Raw genomic sequence first — 19,782 nt, forward strand, 5'->3', positions numbered from 1 at the left:
GGGTATCCACATATGATTTTGTCCTCGTTGTTTTCAATACTACAGCAAGCTCCTGATTGGTTAACGCGGCGCAAATATCCCCCAAAGTTGCGATTTTTCAACTTGCGTTTCAAACACTCAATTCCCGTCATTCGCGCTGCAGAATGTCTATTCAGGTCTTTGCATTTAACATGTAAATCACTCGCGCTTAGCACTACATTCGCGTCTGGTGTGAACTAGGGCTACACGATTTGGGGAAAATATATAATTGCGATTATTCTGGGTAAAATTGCGATTGCGATTTAAAATGCGATTATTGTTATTATTATTTTTTACAAATGAAAAGTGTGTGTATATAACATTTTGTGTTTTTATTATATTAATGTGACTAATAATTATTATTATGATTATTATTACTGCTAAAAATATTTAAAAAAAATAAGAAATATTACCATTACAATAACATTTTCATAATTACAAATAAAAAATAGTATGTCCGAATAAATATAACAATATAATACTAATACTAATTATTATTATTATTTTTGTAATATTTTACAGAAAACGTATTTTACAAAAAAAAAAAACTGCTGGGTTACCTATTAATATGCAGACAGCCTATGACTAAAAAACATTTGAAAGGTCTAAGCCTAAGGAGTTATTGTAAAAAAATAATATAAGATAGAATATAAATATAAAATAATATAAATATAAAACTCCTGTGCATTGAAGAAAAACATGGATTGTCCAATAATTTTTTTTTTTTTTTTTAGTTTATTAAGTTTTAAAATGTATTAAGTATTTTTTTCTTATTATGGATTACTCAAAAGTTTTTAATTCATACTGAAAGCCAGAGGGCGCCCTCGAGCGGAAACCGCCACATTTGCCTCAGAGAAGTAATTGACGTTAGTTTTCAGGAAATCCATGATGTGAAGCTAACGCGGTGTAAACAGAAGATAGAGACGCTTTGATTAAACATGACGACAATAAACACGACTGCAGCAAAATATGGTGAATTTGAGTTATTCAAGCCGTCAAGGGTATTTTCATAATAATAAAGTGTATTATAATGCAGTGCTGATTGACATAGAGTAGCCTACTGTAAAATAACACATCGTCTGCCTCACGCTGATGAGAAGCCACATCAGCTCACACACACTCGACTGACGATATGAAGTGAGGTAAAACATGCTATTAAATGTTGTCTTTTGTTGAACAGGTTTATGAACGCTTCACTAGTTTGTGAAGATGTTTGACTCCTGTTGCTTTTTCAAACGCACGTTATAAGCGACTGGCAGTCTTTCAGACGGAGCAGCGTTTATCACAGAGCCGCTCTTCGCTAACACACTGGGCATTTATTTATTTAATTAAAATCGCAGTATTTGAGCTTTCATAATCGTACACAAGCCAAATCGCGATTGCGGTTCGATTTCGATTAATCGTGTAGCCCTGGTGTGAACGCATCATTAAAGTGACAGCAGCCTAATATTCCCACTGCTGTCGGTCATGTTCATCAAAGAACAAGAGACAAAGAAAATCACTCGTTGCTTTTGACCGAATAACTTTTTAAACTCTAATTCTAAGCATTATTCTGTATTTAATTTTTACAGTTAAGACTATACAGCTTTTTATTTATTTTTATTTTTTTACATTTGATTACTTTAATTTCTGTAGTATTTCTTACCTGTATAATAACCTGCTACCACCTGAAAAAACTTTTTTTATGAAAATAACTTTTTGCATTGGAGAAAAGTAGATTTTCTTTTATATATGCTGTCAATTATAGTTAGATTAGAATAATTAGAAATAATAATTAGAAATAGAAATAGAACTGGTGAAAAAAATCGGAATTGGAAATGGTAATTGGCCAAGGAAATTGCAATCGGTGCATCTCTAGAATAAAGTTGTTATTTTTGTTGGGGTTTTTTGCGCACAAAAAGTGTTCTTGTTGCTTCATAACATTAAGGTTGAACCACTGAAGTCACGTGGACGATTTTAATGATGTTTTAATGCCTTTCTGGACATTGAAAGTGGTAATAACTAGGGCTGGGCATTGACACACATTTCACAATTCGATTTCGATTCAATTCAAAATCATTTATTTTGTATATATATCAGGTGCGATACATGGCAAATTTACTGAAGGAAAACAAATCTCTGAACTAAAGCTGTAAACTATTGGAGTCATTTGAAGCCCTTCTATAATATTGAAGGTAAAAAAGAAATGATTTGTATAAAAACACTTAAATTAGACTTCAATTATGCTTTTTTATGATAACAGAGTTATAATATTGATTGCATAATCATATTACTGCTCTAAATCGTTTTTTTTAAATATATAAACATTTAAACGGTGGCTGTCATAAAAGCTTTCCAGATTTATTCATACAAGCATTAAATATGGAAGAACATTAAAAATTATAATGAATATGTAATATAGTGCATATATTTAGCAAAATGTTCCTCTCTAGAGTTAAAGGGGTCATGAACAGCGTTTTTTATTTTTTTATTTATTTTATTTTTTCCTGGGGTGCACTTATAATCTTAGAATGCTTTTTACATAAAAAATTGTCATAATTTATAAATAAAAGGCATTTTTCCTGCAATGATTTTAGCCTTCTGCTCTAAGGGGCGTGTCCGCTGGGGGTGTAAACACACCCACTGCTGTGATTGGCTAACATATTTGCATATGAAATAGTATTACTTCCTCATCTAGCTCCTTTTTACAATTACAGTTCTCATGGTTAACTAATCGTGAAAAGTGTTGCATTATATTTAGATCGATGGCATTATATTAAGATCAGGGCATGAAAGGTTGCAGCGATGATCATTGTAGCCGATCACAGACACATGTTGAGCTCAGTCATTGCAGCTCAGTTTCTGTACACTAATGAATGCTTTTAATGGTACAAAGACCTCTCATATGTCAAAGGATCAAGGCAAATTTGATTTCTCACATCATGACCTCATTAAAAGGGATAATGTCATTGATGCGGAAATAAACCCAGACAGGTGATCAGGATCATCCTTAAAGCTACACTGTGTAACTTTTTTAGTTTATTCTTAGCTAAAATCACTTAGTTCTTTCAAAAATATATGTGCTCATTAATGTATATTTACTTCTTTCAAGTAATAATGCATTCTCGTAATTTTATAATATACCATTGAAAATGCATAAGTGTTGAGGGTTCGGATGGCGGTCGCCATGTTGCTCCTCCATCTTGAAAGTACATTTGCCAAAGAGGGACATACCCGTAAATTCAAGCTTCGCTTTTCGCGTTTTTACACTCGATGGCACTGTGTCGCATGTGAAGAGGAGGATTGCTTGAGGCTGCTATATGATGATGGAGGATCACTCTTAAGCCCCTTTCTAAATGCACGTCGGACCCGCAATATTCCCGGAACATTACCGGGTCGCCTTCTGTGTGAAAGCAACCACGTCCCGGGATTGATTACCGAATTCGACCCGGGTCGGGGACCTAGTAATATTGCGGAATATGTATCAGAGTCGCCAAGGAAGCGGAAAAGAGAATTAAGACGGCAACGCAACAGGCAAATCAACAAGACAAAAGTAAATATTGGAGTGGCCTTTCCAAGATAAAGAGCTCATGAGGAGCAACGATTTTAAAAAGGACGCCGACATTGCCTGCTTTCTTCTCGACAGGTAATATTAATTCAGCCTATTTGTGTATATTGGAAGTTGTATTGTTGCTTTGCTAATTATATCATGGTGTGCTGTGCATAACACTAGAACGACGTCTAGGATAGTTTTCCTCGCGTCAATGATGAAAAAGTATTGTTTACCTTATAACATAAATCCGTGTTCTATGACGGATAACATGAGATTAATATTTGAATTGCATTATAATTTGTTTGCCTTACGCTAGTGGTGTCATAATATAAAGAATAACGATAGCACTGATAAAAAAAGTTCCTTTACTAAGATTAGCTTGCATTCGTCTGGAACCTGATAGCTGATGTTAGCAATGAAATGGTTAAAAATGACGAAAACGTAAAACTATTATTCATTTTACATAGATTAATTTGATCATAGATCATTTGGTAAATTAAATAACTGCAAATTATAATAGTTTTCAAAAGTAACCTCATCACTTGCAACACTCACCGAAGAGGTCGAACTGGAAGCCATGACTAAATCGGCCACCGTAGGAGTTGAAACGAAATCGAAATTGAGAGGAGCAGAAACTATTATTCACTGGATGGTCATATACCATTTCACCACTAGATGGGGGAAAATATCACACAGTGTAGCTTTAAGGATTTTAATTTTGTTGACCGCACTGTGAAAAAGGATTCATTTAAATGACTAAAGACTGCTAACATGTAAAAAGTTTTTTAAAGTTTTTGTAAAAAGAACGATTTATGTCATACTATTTCCCAGTTTAAAATGCCGTATCTTGCTGTTTTAAAAATTTTGTAAATGACAAGAGTTTTAAACTGTGTTTGCCCAATAGTTTTCATTTTATTGTATCACTCTGGTACCACAGCTGATTTTTTTACAGGGTATCCGCGGGGTCTTGAAAAGTCTTAAAAGGTGATAAATCAATTTTGGGAAAATTAAGACCCTTATAAAGTATTAAAAAGTCTTATCACGGCTTTATAAAGTCTTAAATTTTGAAAGTATTTTGTTCAAGCTTTGTCAAAAGTGTTTGACTCCAAAAAGTATTTATGAATATGTTTCTTTTCATCCCCATAAGTATTAAAAAACAACGGGGCGCTCAGTCTGAGATCGGCTCGGAGCGTGCGTAGACCTCTTTGTAAACTTTGTTCAATGCATGCGAGTGCTGCCGTATGTGTGCATATAACCAGTCGTTTTCTCCGTCATCACTCGCGTGAAGACGCGCTGTGAGACTCGCGCGCGCTGAGAGAAGATCTGACGCTGTGCATCATCCGAGAGAGCGCGCGAGTCTCACAGCGCGCAAATATTGAGTTCTCCTTCAAGTGTTGCGCTTAAACGGACAAACTCACACAAGAAGTATGTCAACATGTCCATCTTGAAGAGTATCGTAGCAGACATAGTCTGAATATGCCTTAAGTGAACTGTATAGTATGCACAGTCGAGAAAGACGAGCATATCCCTGCATCAGGTCTTAAAGGCGCAGTAGCCTTTACTGCTGCCTGAGGGATGTCCTTATATTTAGTTTGACATTAAACAATGCTCTTGATTGAATAGCTTTTGTAAGTTTAATAAGGATTAATCTTTCATTGAAACAGTTAAATATGCAGTTATTTTACATTTGATTACTTTATTGAATTTCTGTACCTTTCTGCAGGCCAGTAGGCATGTGCAGTATTATTTAATGTACACATGAGTGAGGTCGAGTTAAACATTTTAGTTTGAATTTTTTTTTTTCGGTTTTCGGCTTTGGTTTCTTCTTGTTTTGTTTCGGCCAAGAATTTTGATTTTGGTGCATCCCATTCTGACAATGTTCTGCTCGGTATGTTGTCAACACGCTTCAGAGATGCCAGAACGAATAGTTTCATTCTTGGGACTAAAAACCATAAAAGACCACAAATCATGGTAAAAATGTCAGTATTTCATTGAGACTTGAGATTAAATAAACTGCTTAAGTATTGTACATTGATTACAATGTTGTATTAAACATTGAGTGGTAGACGTTGAAAAAAGTTCATTTCCATCTCTGGCGAGCGCTGTCTACGGGTGACGTCATGTATTTTGCGAAATGCGCAGTTAGGTGATGTGTCGCCCTCCATACGTTGTAAAACAGATATGCAATATAAACGATACAAAATTGGCCTACGATAGAGATTTTAAGTCTACATTCGACTACAACTGTTTATTAAAGGTTTGTTGTCGATTTGAACTTCAAGTGCGATAACTCCGATGAGGTCTTAAAATATTTTGAGAAGGTCTTTAAAAAGTCTTAAAAAGGTATTGAAATTAACTTCAGGATTCCTGCATATACCCTGTTTTACAAGCTGATTCCACATTCACTCGCTAAATAAATAAACAATGGACATTAGCTGGAATTATTGTGTAACACAATTATTGTGTTAATGATTGTGTGTGAAAAAAGCACACATTGAAAGACATGAAACGAGCACCGGTTGAAATATAGCCTAGTGGTCATTACACACAAATATTTGCGGGCAGAACGCAGCAGTTGACCCAGCGAACGTCTAATAGTGTCGTTTAACACCCTCTGCTCTCTCGTCAAAGCTTTATACGTTATCGTTAAATCTATAAATCTTTCTGTGGAGGTTTTGAATGCCATGTTTCCGCTTGCGCCCCTCTCGTTGAGCTCTTCAGAGAGTGTATAGCGGATGAGAGTGTGTATTGGCGAGGAGCAGGTTGGTGGATGAGGGTGTTTAATGGGGCAGAAAGATGCGCATCTGTACTCTCCCTGAGCTCATTAACACTCGTCGGCAGGAGCATTTGCCTTTCGCTGTTGGAGTCGCAGTGAGATGTCAGAGAGGGGACGTACGAGTGACTGATTTTATGTACTTGCGCGCTGAATAATGGTGCTAATACTTCTGGCTGTGTTTGAAAGAGAAAATGGCTTAAGCTCAGAGAGTATAAACCCCACACGCAGATGAACAAACGCAGAGTCCATCCCTGACAACAAACACACACCTCAGATCCTGGCCAAACCGCAGCTCCTGATTCAGGCTGAGGATTAACATCATGTGCTGTTGGGTCATGGAAAGCAATTTCTGTCTCTGTCTAATTTTCCTATTTGGTGTTTTGTCCTATTGGTGGAAAATTAAAGATGCAAATTGACATAGACAGTTAAATTAAATAAGTCATTAGTCTGCAAACAATCTGAGCAAATATAATCTAACTAATCAGATGGAAATGCTTTACCACGAGCTCTCATCTGTGCTATTTTGGTATTATTTATTAAAGGAACTCTCCACATTTTTGAAAATATTTTCCAAGTTAACCCTCTAGGCGCCACGGTCGACTTTTCTCGACAAGTAATTTTTTTGATTTTGTCAAATAGGGTGTCAAATTTCGTTCAACTTCCCCTCCACTAGATGGCAGACATGCCATACTTTATCCCCGACTCAAAAAAATCATCATGATTCTATACAAAATCTTCGAGCAAGAGCGCATTGAATCAGTGCAAAAGCATTAGATTATTATTACAATTATTATTAATGAATATGCAAATTAGATGGGAAAATGTAATCCCTACATAAACTTTGGGTCATCCTTAATATTTCTGTAATTTACAGAAAGTTTCTATCTTTTATCACTTTTAAGATATAGCCTTTTGAAATTAAGATGTCAAAATCGAACGTTTAAGTAAAAAAGCCTAAAGGGTTAAACAGTCGAGTTTTACCGTTTTTGAATCCATTCAGGCGATCTCTCTATCTGGCAGTAGTACTTTTAGCATAGCTTAGCATACATCATTGAATCGAATTAGACCATTAGCATCGCGCTCAAAAATGACCAAAGACTTTATTTTTTGAAAGATAATATTTTTCCACTTTAAAAATGGACTCTTCTGTAGTTACAACGTGTACTGAGACCAACGGAAAATGAAAAGGTTTGATTTTTAGACCGATAAAGATAGGAACTATTGTCTCATTTCTGCGTAATAATCAGAGAATTATAAGGGAATATTACACAGAAAATAGTTCCTATTTATATCGGTCTAAAAAAAAGATTTTTTTATAAAAAAAATTCATAAAAAGTGGAGTGTTCCTTTAATGTTTTATATTTTCAGTCTTCATTTTAATTTGTGCTTTTTTGTATAATTTTTATTATTTCAGTTTTACTCATTTTAGTACTAATATTAAACTTATGTATTTCAATCCGTCTAATAATTATATTTAATTTTTATTCTAGCTTCAGTTTAATTACAGAAAGTAAAATTGTTAATATTTTTTTGTTTTCGTTAACGATAACAACAGCACATGTGACCCTGGACCACCAAACCAGTCATAAGTTTCACAAAATTACACATTTTTCTTTTATGCCAAAAGATAACTAGGATATTAAAGCAGCACTAGGTAACTTTTCAACCTTCATAATATATTTTTTAAGACTCTTGTGATGATACATCGACTTACAATAGGTTGAATGACACGTCTGCCATAGCCTGACGGGGTCTGTATCGTTTTTAATCGTACTTTTAAACTTCGGGTTTCGGGTAGTAACCCGAGAACAAAAAGAGCTACAACATTCGACTGCTTTACGGCATATACGTCACTTCCACCAACACCCACACTTCCTTACATTCGGACGTACGAGCCCAACTTTGTTCGTCGGATAATATAGTCATGTCCGAAGCAGCACAGACAAATAAGAAAGAAAAGGTTTTGTTGGAGGAAAGCAATAAGAGGAAACGAGAAGGTGATGTGATTAAAGGCAGGACGAGGATCATCATGTGACCAGCGTTTGCTCGTCGGCGTGAGCTGAAGGAGGCGTGCCCGACCAATGCTGTCCTGCTTGTTACGGTGATTACCGACCACTCAAACATTGAACTGAAGGATCATATAGATTCTGGAAAACAGTAACCAATAGACTACTATAATGACGCTGGCTTGTAAACGTGAGCATCGCGATTATTTGGCATTTGAAAAAAATAAAACCCATGAAATTATTTTCATATGACATGCTGAAACATCTGCCACTGACTGTACCTGGGATGAAGACATTTCACACGCGCCGCCAGAAGAACACCTGCATGTGAACTCCTCCTGCAGTGTTCAGGGGAACTGTTAGTGCTGCACCGACCCGCGGGGCCGCTTTTATGAAGTTATTTGGCCCGCACCGCACCACTGTATATATTTTTACAACCCGCCCCGCACCCGCGACCATTAAATAGACATACGGTGTCCGCGGGTTATGAGACGACCGCTCATCACTAGTTCAGGGCTATCAAGGTTGTCATGTCAACAAATGCACGCGCGATGGCATCCCCTGTTGTAGGATGACTGAGCTCACGACGGTAGTTGAGGACATTATTTTTTCCAAACTGTAGGGGGACCCCGAGAGCAAAAGTTACCCAGTGTGGCTTTAAGAAAAAATCATGTTCCATGAAGATATTTTGTACATTTCCCACCATAAATGTATCAAAAATGTATTAGTAATTAGTAATATGTATTTCTAAGGACTTCATTTGGACAACGTTAAAGCCAATTTTCTCAATATTTCGATTTTTTTTCCCACACTCAGATTTCAGTTTTTCACATATTGTCCTATCCTAACAAACCATACATCAATGGACAGTTTATTACTTCAACTTTCGGATGATGTATAAATCTCTATTTCAAAAAAGTGACTTTTTTGGGTCACAAATTCGAATGATTTCTGAAGGATCATGTGACACTGAAAATTCAAGAATAAATGTAATATTTCACGATATTACTGTTTTTACTGTATTTTATTATTATTATTATTCATTTTTAAACGCTGTTGCAGTGAGCAGAAGCGACTCAAAGACATTAGTTTATATATGCGTGTATCTTCTCACCCCGTACACCAGCTCCCCAACCATGCCGTTCCAGATCTTCGTCTCTGGATCCCTGGCTCCGTACTTCCCGTCCGGAACGATGGAGATCTTGTACTTGATGCCAATGTGCTTGGCGATCTCGGACGCCAGATCCACGCAGTAGCCTTCGAACTGGTCGTTCCCTTCATACATCTCCCAGTTCTTCTTCAACATCACGTACGGTCCTTCCTAAACACACACGGCACGCACACACACACACACGCATACACACAGAGAGGTGGGTAGGGATGGTCAAGCTGACCTCAGAATTAAACTGTATTATTAATTACACTTTTAAAAATGAAGGCTCTTAGGAACTTCTTTTTTCACATCAGTTTCTAGATTATTTTAAAGAGTTAGAAAATAAAAAGCCATTTATTAGTAACTTCACTAATACTAACATGAGCTTGCTGGGATATACATTATCTGACTGCATACTTGAATGTGTGTTCCCTAAACGTAGTACACTTAATAGTACTCTTATATAGGACACTCATTTATGGGCCATAAATGACCAACAAGGTTATCGCTATAAATCAATACATTTATTTGAACGATTTCAACACATTTATACAACGGCCTGTGAGAATTATGAGGACATAAGGCAAAACATTGATTTACATTAAAGCCATTACAGTGCAAACATTTAGTCACTATAATCAAGCGATATAATTACGCTAAACACATCCTTATATTGAAAATGAAATAAAGGGATCATATCTATCTTTCTAAACAATAGAGCAGGAATCATTGACAGACAAACACCACTGTAAATGTCAAAGTACATTCATTTGACAGGCAGTTATTGTACATGGATTATACATTGTTTTACATGCCAGATGTTCTTTGACCGTGATATGGAAACTCACTCCTCTGGATATGAAGGCACATGAGAGGATAATGTAAACGTGACGTCTAGGAATATTCAAGTTATTTTACTTTATGGATCGCATGTGTGAAGTGGATTTACAGGCGGAAATAAATATTGTCCCTTATTGTGCATTAATAAATGAAAAGTGTGTTTCAAGTGAGTATACTTTTCTTTTTTTGTTTTGTTTAAACAAGTCATGAATTTCTATACTTGTAAATATAAATGAATGTATCTAAACAAATTTGTGTTTGGATTAAACACTGATATATTTTTTAATAAATTACTTGAATATATTTACTAGCTAGGCAAGGCAAGTGTATTTATATAGCACATTTCATACACAATGGCAATTCAAAGTGCTTTACGTAGAAATTAATTTCAAATAGTGATAGCGTATGCATAGTGAATAAGAATACCATGTGTGAGATTTTTTTTTTACTGAACAAGAAGTGTTGTTTAAATATTAATATTTGAATGTAATTATGAATGTAAATATTTACTAGTAAATTAATAATTTATTTAAAACGAAATACGTAGATTTGCTGAACAAAAAGTGTATTCGGAGTAAATATACTTTTGATTTATGTTTAAATTAATTATTTATTTATATATGGACACACACACACACACACACACACACACACATACATATATACATACATATATATTTTTTATTGAACAATAAGTGTTAAAATTAAATATACTTAAAACGAGTTATTATTGTTAATATTTACTAGTACATTACAAATAAGTATATTTGCTGAATATAAAGTGTGTTTGGAGTAAATGTACTTATGATTTTGTTTTTAAATTAATGTATATATCTACTAGTAAATATATGAATTAATAATTTATAAAAAAATAAACAAGAATATTGTCTGAACAAAAATTGGAGTAAATATACTGGTGCAATTTTTGTTTTGAGTAAATATTCTTGTGATCGTTTTATTTGTAATTGAAATAAATGTATTTATATATTTACTAGTCAATATATTAATATATGATGAAAGAAAAGAAGGAAGCACTGCAAATACATTTTAAAACTAGAACACATTATACATGAGACTGGTGCTATTTGCTATTACCTGTGGTTATTGAAGGGGGGGGGGGGTCTGATAGTATTTCCTGCATTCTGCCTTATTCACACTGTTAAAGAGTCGATTCTCATGATAAACATGGACAAAGTTTTAACAATGAGTTGGACGTTTGACGGAGTAATTCTGTGACGGAGTACACCCCTTACACTGCCCCTGCCCCTAAACCTACCCATCACACACACACACACACACTGCCCCTAAACCTACCCATCACACACACACACACACACTGCCCCTAAACCTACCCATCACACACACACACACACACACACACACACACACACACTGCCCCTAAACCTACCCATCACACACACACACACACACTGCCCCTAAACCTACCCATCACACACACACACACACACACACACACACACACACACACACACACACACACACACACACACACACTGCCCCTAAACCTACCCATCACACACACACACACACACACTGCCCCTAAACCTACCCATCACACACACACACACACTGCCCCTAAACCTACCCATCACACACACACACACACACTGCCCCTAAACCTACCCATCACACACACACACACACACACTGCCCCTAAACCTACCCATCACACACACACACACACTGCCCCTAAACCTACCCATCACACACACACGTTTGTTTTTGTGACATATGGGGACTCTCCATAGGCGTAATAGTTTTTATACTGTACAAACCATATTTTCTATCCCCTTACACTGCCCCTAAACCTACCCATCACACACACACACACACACACACACACACACACACACACACACACACACACTGCCCCTAAACCTACCCATCACACACACACACAGCCCCTAAACCTACCCATCTCACAAACACACACACACACTGCCCCTAAACCTACCCATCACACACACACACACACACTGCCCCTAAACCTACCCATCACACACACACACACACACTGCCCCTAAACCTACCCATCACACACACACACACACACACACACACACACACACACACACACACACACACACACACACACACACACAACATTCTGCATTTTTACTTTCTAAATAAACTCCTCCTGTGTGATTTATAAGCCTTTTGAAAAGTGGGGCCATGGGTAATGTCCTCATATTTCACCCTCTCCTGTAATACCTGTGTCATACCCATGGCATTACACACATTTGTGTCCTCATATGTCACAAAAACATGCCCACACACACACACACACACACACACACACACACACACATCAGCATGTCCATCAGCTTTGTTCAGGTTACGGGAGCCGTCGGCGGCGCTGTCGTTGTGTTTTTAGACATGAGATCAACAACGTCACTAAAGAAGTGTGTGTGTTTCTGGTGTAAGGGAAAGCTCACATTGTTCAGCTTCACAAATAACCCAGCGTTAAGGGAACAGTGGATGCTGTTTGTGTTTCTTGAGTTGTGCACGTGTGTGTGTTTGTTCCCGGTCATGAATGGAAACCGCAGGCGACGAGTGAAACTGCATCAAATGTGTGTGTTCTGTTGGCAATCGGTGCATATAATGAACACAACACATATGAAAGTAATGCCATGATGTATTTTGTGTGTGTGTGTGCGTGTGTGCGTGTGTGTGTGCGTGCGTGCGTGCGTGCGTGTGTGTGTGTGTGTGTGTGTGTCTTTAGCTCCGCCCACTGCACGCCGCCACGTGTTTTCAGAAAGAATCGGTATGGCTGATCTCTCTTTTATAAATAGGATAATAACTAAAGACTCTTCAGAGATTTGAATGATGCAGTAATACTCTACAGATACTCAAGATTAACATCAGACGGGCAGAAACGGTGTGTGTTATGCCTCGATGCTGTTCATAGATATAGTGACTTATGTAGTGCTCTACAGACACTTTTATATCATGTACATATAGATATTAAACATCTCTCTTTATGTTCCACAGAAGGAAGAAACTCATACGGACTGGAACGACATGACGGTGAGTAAATGATTATTGCATTTTCATTTTGTAATGAACGATTGCTACTTTAATTCAGAATATTACTTTAATGGGTAGGTTGAGCTTTGAGCAAGAATATTAACTGAGTTATGACTGAATCATTTCACTTCAACAGTCTCTCCACTTCTAAAGCTTCCCATCCAGGAGAAAAGGACATTAAAGTATGAAGAGAGAGAGAGTGTGTGTGTGTGTGTGTGTGTGTGTGTGTGTGTGTGTGTGTGTGTGTGTGTGTGTGTGTGTGTGTGTGTGTGTGTGTGTGTGTGTGTGTGTGTGTGTGTGTGTGATGGGTAGGTTTAGGGGCAGGGTGTGTGTGTGTGATGGGTAGGTTTAGGGGCAGGGTGTGTGTGTGTATGTGTGTGTGTGTTTGTTTGTGTGTGTGTGTGTTGGGTAGGTTTAGGGGCAGTGTGTGTGTGTATGTGTGTGTGTGTGTGTGTGTGTGTGTGTGTGTTTGTGAGTGTGTGTTGGGTAGGTTTAGGGGCAGGGGCAGTGTGTGTGTGTGTGTGTGTGTGTGTGTGTGTGTGTGTGTGTGTGTGTGTTGGGTAGGTTTAGGGGCAGGGGCAGTGTAAGGGGATAGAAAATACGGTTTGTACAGTATAAAAACCATTACGCCTATGGAATGTCCCCACATTTCAGAAATGAGAGAATGAATAAGTGTGTGTGTGTGTGCGTGTGGCTGGAACGGCCCATTCTCATGATCTCACAGGCTTCAGTCTAGATAAATAGGCTGCTGTCTGCAGGCGTGGAGTTAATGAACGTTACATTGAAGGAACACGCATCGCATCCCCTCAGCCTGGAGTTACACTAATTACAGCTATCAGTTACTCAGCAATCTCTCTCTCTCTCTCTCTCTCTCTCTCTCTCTCTCTCTCTCTCTCTCTCTCTCTCTCTCTCTCTCTCTCTCTCTCTCTCTCTCTCTCTCAGCCTGAAGCCCACATGTCGCACCCATCAAAGCATAAACACAAACACACATCCACTGTCTATCACAAACACATCTGGATGTGTCGCTAGTGCATCGTGACATGCTCCTCTGCATCTGTCACACTCACGCCTGATCGATGCCAGAACTCTCATCGGATTAATTAACGCGTCTATTTATAGTGAGAATCGGCCCGTTTGTTTGTGCTCGCATTGTGTAATTACATAGTTCTTCTTTGAAATGGCATTCGCACACAAATGTTTTGTGGCGGTGTAAAAGTGTGCGTTCGTATGGGATTGGCGTCGGAGCTCGGTGTGCGTTTGCAGTGCATTGTGGGAGATCTGAAACACCCAGCGGAAAACTGAAATGCGGAGGCTGAAGGTCAAGCTCATCTCCGTGTTTCCCAATGGAGAGTCTTATTTTTCAAATCTATCATTATTTGCTATTATTGCCATAACCTTTTTTAAATAAAGGTTAACCGGCATTAAATTGGCAAGATGATAGAAAGGTTGCATTAACTGTAACAGTAGCCTAACACCGAGTCACAGACGGTTTTTGTCAGCCAGACCTCTCTGACCTAAAATATTTCCGTCTATATCTGCGTACTGAATATTAGGGATGCACCGAAATCAAAATTCTTGGCCGAAATCGAAAACCGAAAAAGAGGAAACCAAGGCCGAAAACCGAAACACCGAAAGAAATTATGCCAATTATTAGTTATTGTAACCAATAGTAACCATTGCATTAATGGCTATGACTGTTACTTTACAAAAAATCAAGGCATTGCAATTACATAAATTGATATCAAAGTTTTAAATAATAAATCAATTACAAAGTATGCAAATATTTATTTAGCACATTGGAACAATGCACAGTATAAAATAAAAATAAAATTCTAACTAAAATGTTTAACTTGACCTCACTCATGTGTACATTAAATAATACAGGCCTTCTGGCCTGCAGAACGGTACAGAAATTAAATAAAGTGATCACATATAAAATAACTGCATATTTAAATTAAAGATTTATCATTCTCTTAACTTTGAGTTATTTTTCCCCGGAACAAGACAATTATTTTTACTTGTCTAGTAAATGATTATTTTTGTAAGAATATTTAGATGTTTGGACTGGAAACAAGACAAAGTCGACTATAATTTGACTATGAATTTTACTTTAGAGTTGAGTTATTCATCAACTCACGGACCCCAGTTTGCAAAACCCTGGCCTATAAGACTGACTATAATTAAAGGGGCGGTGAAATGCTGTTTCATGCACACTGAGCTCTTTACACTGTTAAAGACTTGGATTCCCATCCTAAACATAGACAAAGTTTCACAAACTAATGTTGGACGTTTGATGGAGTATTTCTGTGTCAAAAATACTCCTTCCGGTTTCTCACAAGTTTCGGAGAGTTTTTTTCGATTATGGGTCGACTTGACGTTAATAGAGCGGAAGGTCCTTGTATGGGCCGTACGGGCTCTTCTCCCGGTAGGGTGCGTGCGTGACTAGAGCGAGAGAGAGGAAATGCACGCCCATAAACACTCTCAGCTGCAGATCCAGTCGTCCGTGAACACTAATGTCGGTTATAGTCCGCGCCGCGCTCCACTTCATTCCTCCACTTTGACATTAAGCGACTTCAACGCTTCAGGACAGCATTCCGGGAAGGCAGCACTGCATTTGAACCGATTTGAAAGCAGAAATGCTTCAGTGGCATCGCAAAGTGGATCTCCACACTCCAAGAAGTGTGTTTTTGACGGAGCGGCCCCAGCGATAAAGGTTCGGTCCTGCTTTGGAAGCAGCCGGTGAGTAAAACTGCTTCAAATGTCTGTGCTGTCGGCTATCGTCGCGTGAGTAAACATCAGTAAACGACACGATCGCGTGCTTCGTCATTCAAATGCACTAACGGACTTCATTGCTGTTCGAACGTTACACTAGTCTGATGTGCAAAACCGTTTTGCTTGCTACTAAGGTTTGGTCCCATATAATATAAACCGAATCATGTCCTCATAAACTGAGAGTAAAGACAAATGTTGACAGGCCACTAAATACAGTCCATACCACAGAGACAGACGTCCTGCTGTTGCTGTTTCTATTTCAGCCTCCGAATTTGATTGTGGATCATTATCTGTATTAGCTGAGATAGATGGGTTTCTCCACGCTTGAGGACGTCACCACTTTGCGCTCGTCATTCTTTAGCTCCGCCCACACGATACGCCTCCAGGCGCTCGTTTTTTTCCGGAAAGACTCGGTACAGCCTATATTTCTTTTATAAATATAATAAAACTAAAGACTTTTCGGAGATATGAAGGATGCAATACTACTCTATAGGTACTCAAGATTGACATGCGATTGACTGAAACTGAGTGTTTCACCCCCCCTTTAACTATTTGGCTATTGGTTAATATTAACCAATACATCTACATAACATCGGCTGAGAAGGACGGCTGTTTCAGAGGTTAGAAAAGTTATTATAGTTTAATGAAGTAAATGAGTGAATTTTGATTCCGTGTTTACATTTTCAGCAGAGTTTAATACATCAGTGCAACAGCGCAGAGAATCTGAATCAAGCTATTTTATATCAGAGCAACTAAAGAGATTTTTTGTTTTCTGCAATTAAGTCAGATAAACAAAACACACACACACACACACTCTTCAGCAGCCATTATATGGTTAAACAAGGATGAGAGAGAGAGAGAGAGAGAGAGAGAGAGAGAGAGAGAGAGAGAGAGAGAGAGAGAGAGAGAGAGAGAGAGAGAGCGAGAGAGAGAGAGAGAGAGAGAGAGATATCACGGCTTTAATATTTTTTGTAAAAGCGGTGACTTGGTGTAAAACTATTTCAGAATACTATCACTATGACACTGTACATTAGTTGCTTCCTGTAGGGTATGTTTGGAAATTAGATTCTACAAAGTGTGTCAGAAGCGTTTAACTAATGTGCTCGAGACTAATGTGTTTTGGAGGGAATTCTGAATCCAACAGAATTCAGCCATTAAATTAGACATTTTGGCTGCATTTACATTGCATGGTTCAAATGACCCAATTGCAATCGTTTTTTTCCTCCCATGTGGCACAGATCGGATATGACCTACGAATCTGTAAGCAGGAAAAAAGTACACGGATTCTGATATTCTCTGATCGGTTTCAAGCCACATTCATACGTAGCAATAAATCTTATATGTATTGGATCAAACGTGTCGCAAAAAGTGAAGCCAAAACAGGATTTTCAGAAGGAGATTGGAGCTTTAACTCTAATGTCTACATTTCCACGTCCGTTTCACACCAACATAATGAGTTGTTCCTCAGCTAACAGATACTGCGGGAGTGTCGGCGGGGTTTTGATATCACGGCTCTACTTCCTGCTCTCTACCGCGCAGACTCTGCTCCCAAATCAGCTCAGGGGTCAGTGCCATATTCGGACGTTGGCCAAAATTTTGCCTTTCAAATCACGCCATTTTTGCTTTCTTTTCAGCCTAAGCTTTTCCAGGAAAGTACGTGTATAGTGTAAATGCAGATATCAGATATGGGTCACATTTTTTTAGATGGTCGCTGGTCGTCGAAAATTCGGATATAGTCAACTAATCGTAATTGGGCCTCAAGACCTGCAGTGTAAATGCGACCTAAAATGAGTCTCAATTCACTTTTGAATGATGTTTGATCCTGATCAATATATACATACAGACTAACATGCTTGCATTTCAAAGTTTCAGGGAATGTTTGTTTGGGCATCATATCATTGTCACATTAATTCAGGAAAAGAGAGTTTGCTCCAGGGTTATCATTGACTACAACTAAAACCATTTTATTTCAGCTAGTTCTCATTTTCTTTTCTTTTAACGCAAATTACTAAAATAATTTAAAATAAATTGAATACAAATTATTAGCACAACACATAAAAAAAGACATCAATATTGAAATGAATCTCTGAAACACAATCCTCAGATGTTTTTCAGGACATTTAAAGGCAACATAAAATCCATAATGTGCCACAATGCTCCAACTTCTATAATTTTAGAGTGAGTAATAATAATAATACTAATAATGTTTTAGGGTTTGCTATGATATTATTGGTTAATATAATTTTTTTCACCCATGCGAACATTATGTCAGCAGAAAAGTTGATAAAGTTATTACATTTTGATGAAATTCTTTAGAATAACGTCCACTAAAGTCTGACCATATATGTGTATATAGATATACATTTGGGAAATAGTGAATGTTAGGGCTTGATTTAATTAATCTGGTCAGGGATGCACAATATATTGGCCATCCATATCTGTATCGGACGATTATATGTTAATTTTGTATGTTATCCTTATCGGCCCAATAAGTACATTTGTCTGGTAAATTAAAGCCGATAATGAATGTATTATTTCCTCCAGCGGAGACATTTCAGATGTGGACTGTTGTTCATCATGGTGGTTTTAAATAGCTTGAAATATGATTTAAATCACTTCAAAAAGGAAAATAAATGTTTTATGTAACTTCAAAGGGTTTCCTGTAAAAGGACACTGATCACTGTGTGTGGGTATGGAAAGCTTTAGGCCAAATCCAGACAGAAATCCCCTAAAATGGTCCTAAAGCTTAGGATGATAAAAAAATAAATACATGTAGCGATCCCGGACGAGCCCCCGATTTTATATTACTAGCTCATTTCAAGTCTGTCATATAGACTACATAAAATAATGGGAGTTTTGTTTTTGATAATCAGGTTCTCTAAAATGATATAAACATTTAGATTTGTTGGCCAAAATATCGGTTATCGGCTTCCAACATAAAGAATTATCGGTTATCGCGATTGGCCAAAATGTTCATATGTCATGTGCATGCCTAATTGCTATTATTGGTTTGTATCAGTTCCCATTAAGGCCTTGTTTATGTTCACAAGCAGGTGGAGAGAGTTATTACATTTTAAGAAGATAAAAACAGATGTTTTTTAAGTATAGTATCATGCACAATGAGAGCAGAGACATTTGTTAAGAAAGTAACTTGGGTTGGTTTTGATTTCACGATGCCTTTAAATGCTGACTGGGTAATTCATAAAACAAGGGCAAGCAGTCACAAAAAGACAAAATGAAATCCCCACAAAGCTGCTTTTTACACCCTTGGCATTGCACCTCATGTACGTGGGATGAATGTTACTGAATGTTTAACACTGCAGTCCCAGCTGAAGGAGTGTCTGAAAACAGCTGAATCATGCGAGAGACGGGTTACACTATCTCTGATGTCTCACGGCTGTCTCGTCCTCTTCTCTCTGCTCAGTGTCTGAACAGCGGATTCTTTAGCAGTGATGGAAACGATGAAGATCCTGCAGAGGTAAAATTCTCCATCGCCTTAAAAAGCGCACGGCAGAAAAGAAAAGAGAGAGAAGGAGAAAGAGAGAGAGAGAGGAGGAGCCTGCTAAGGTATAATTCTCTATCGCTGTTTTTCCCTATTTAAATCCTTACAGAATTTACCACAGTAACCATAGTTTCC

At 37.6% G+C, this 19,782-nt stretch overlaps 1 protein-coding gene across 7 annotated transcripts in view; it reads right to left on the reverse strand.

Annotated features, from left to right (window-relative positions):
* Nucleotides 1-19,782, reverse strand: part of gria4a (glutamate receptor, ionotropic, AMPA 4a) — a 189,378-nt gene that overhangs the window by 93,808 nt on the left and 75,788 nt on the right. For 6 of the 7 annotated variants that reach the window (XR_010906810.1, XM_067451357.1, XM_067451356.1 and 3 more), the window contains one exon: nucleotides 9,447-9,653. Coding sequence is in view for 6 of the 7 variants with exons in the window: in XM_067451357.1 (XP_067307458.1) it covers nucleotides 9,447-9,653 (207 nt within the window). In the remaining variant the exon portion in view is untranslated. Of the gene's footprint in view, nucleotides 1-9,446; nucleotides 9,654-17,099; nucleotides 19,641-19,782 lie in introns of those variants that run through there. The other variant, XM_067451361.1, reaches the window with a different exon arrangement.

Source organism: Pseudorasbora parva, chromosome 8, assembly GCF_024679245.1.
Source record: "Pseudorasbora parva isolate DD20220531a chromosome 8, ASM2467924v1, whole genome shotgun sequence".
NCBI classification, from domain to species: domain Eukaryota; kingdom Metazoa; phylum Chordata; class Actinopteri; order Cypriniformes; family Gobionidae; genus Pseudorasbora; species Pseudorasbora parva.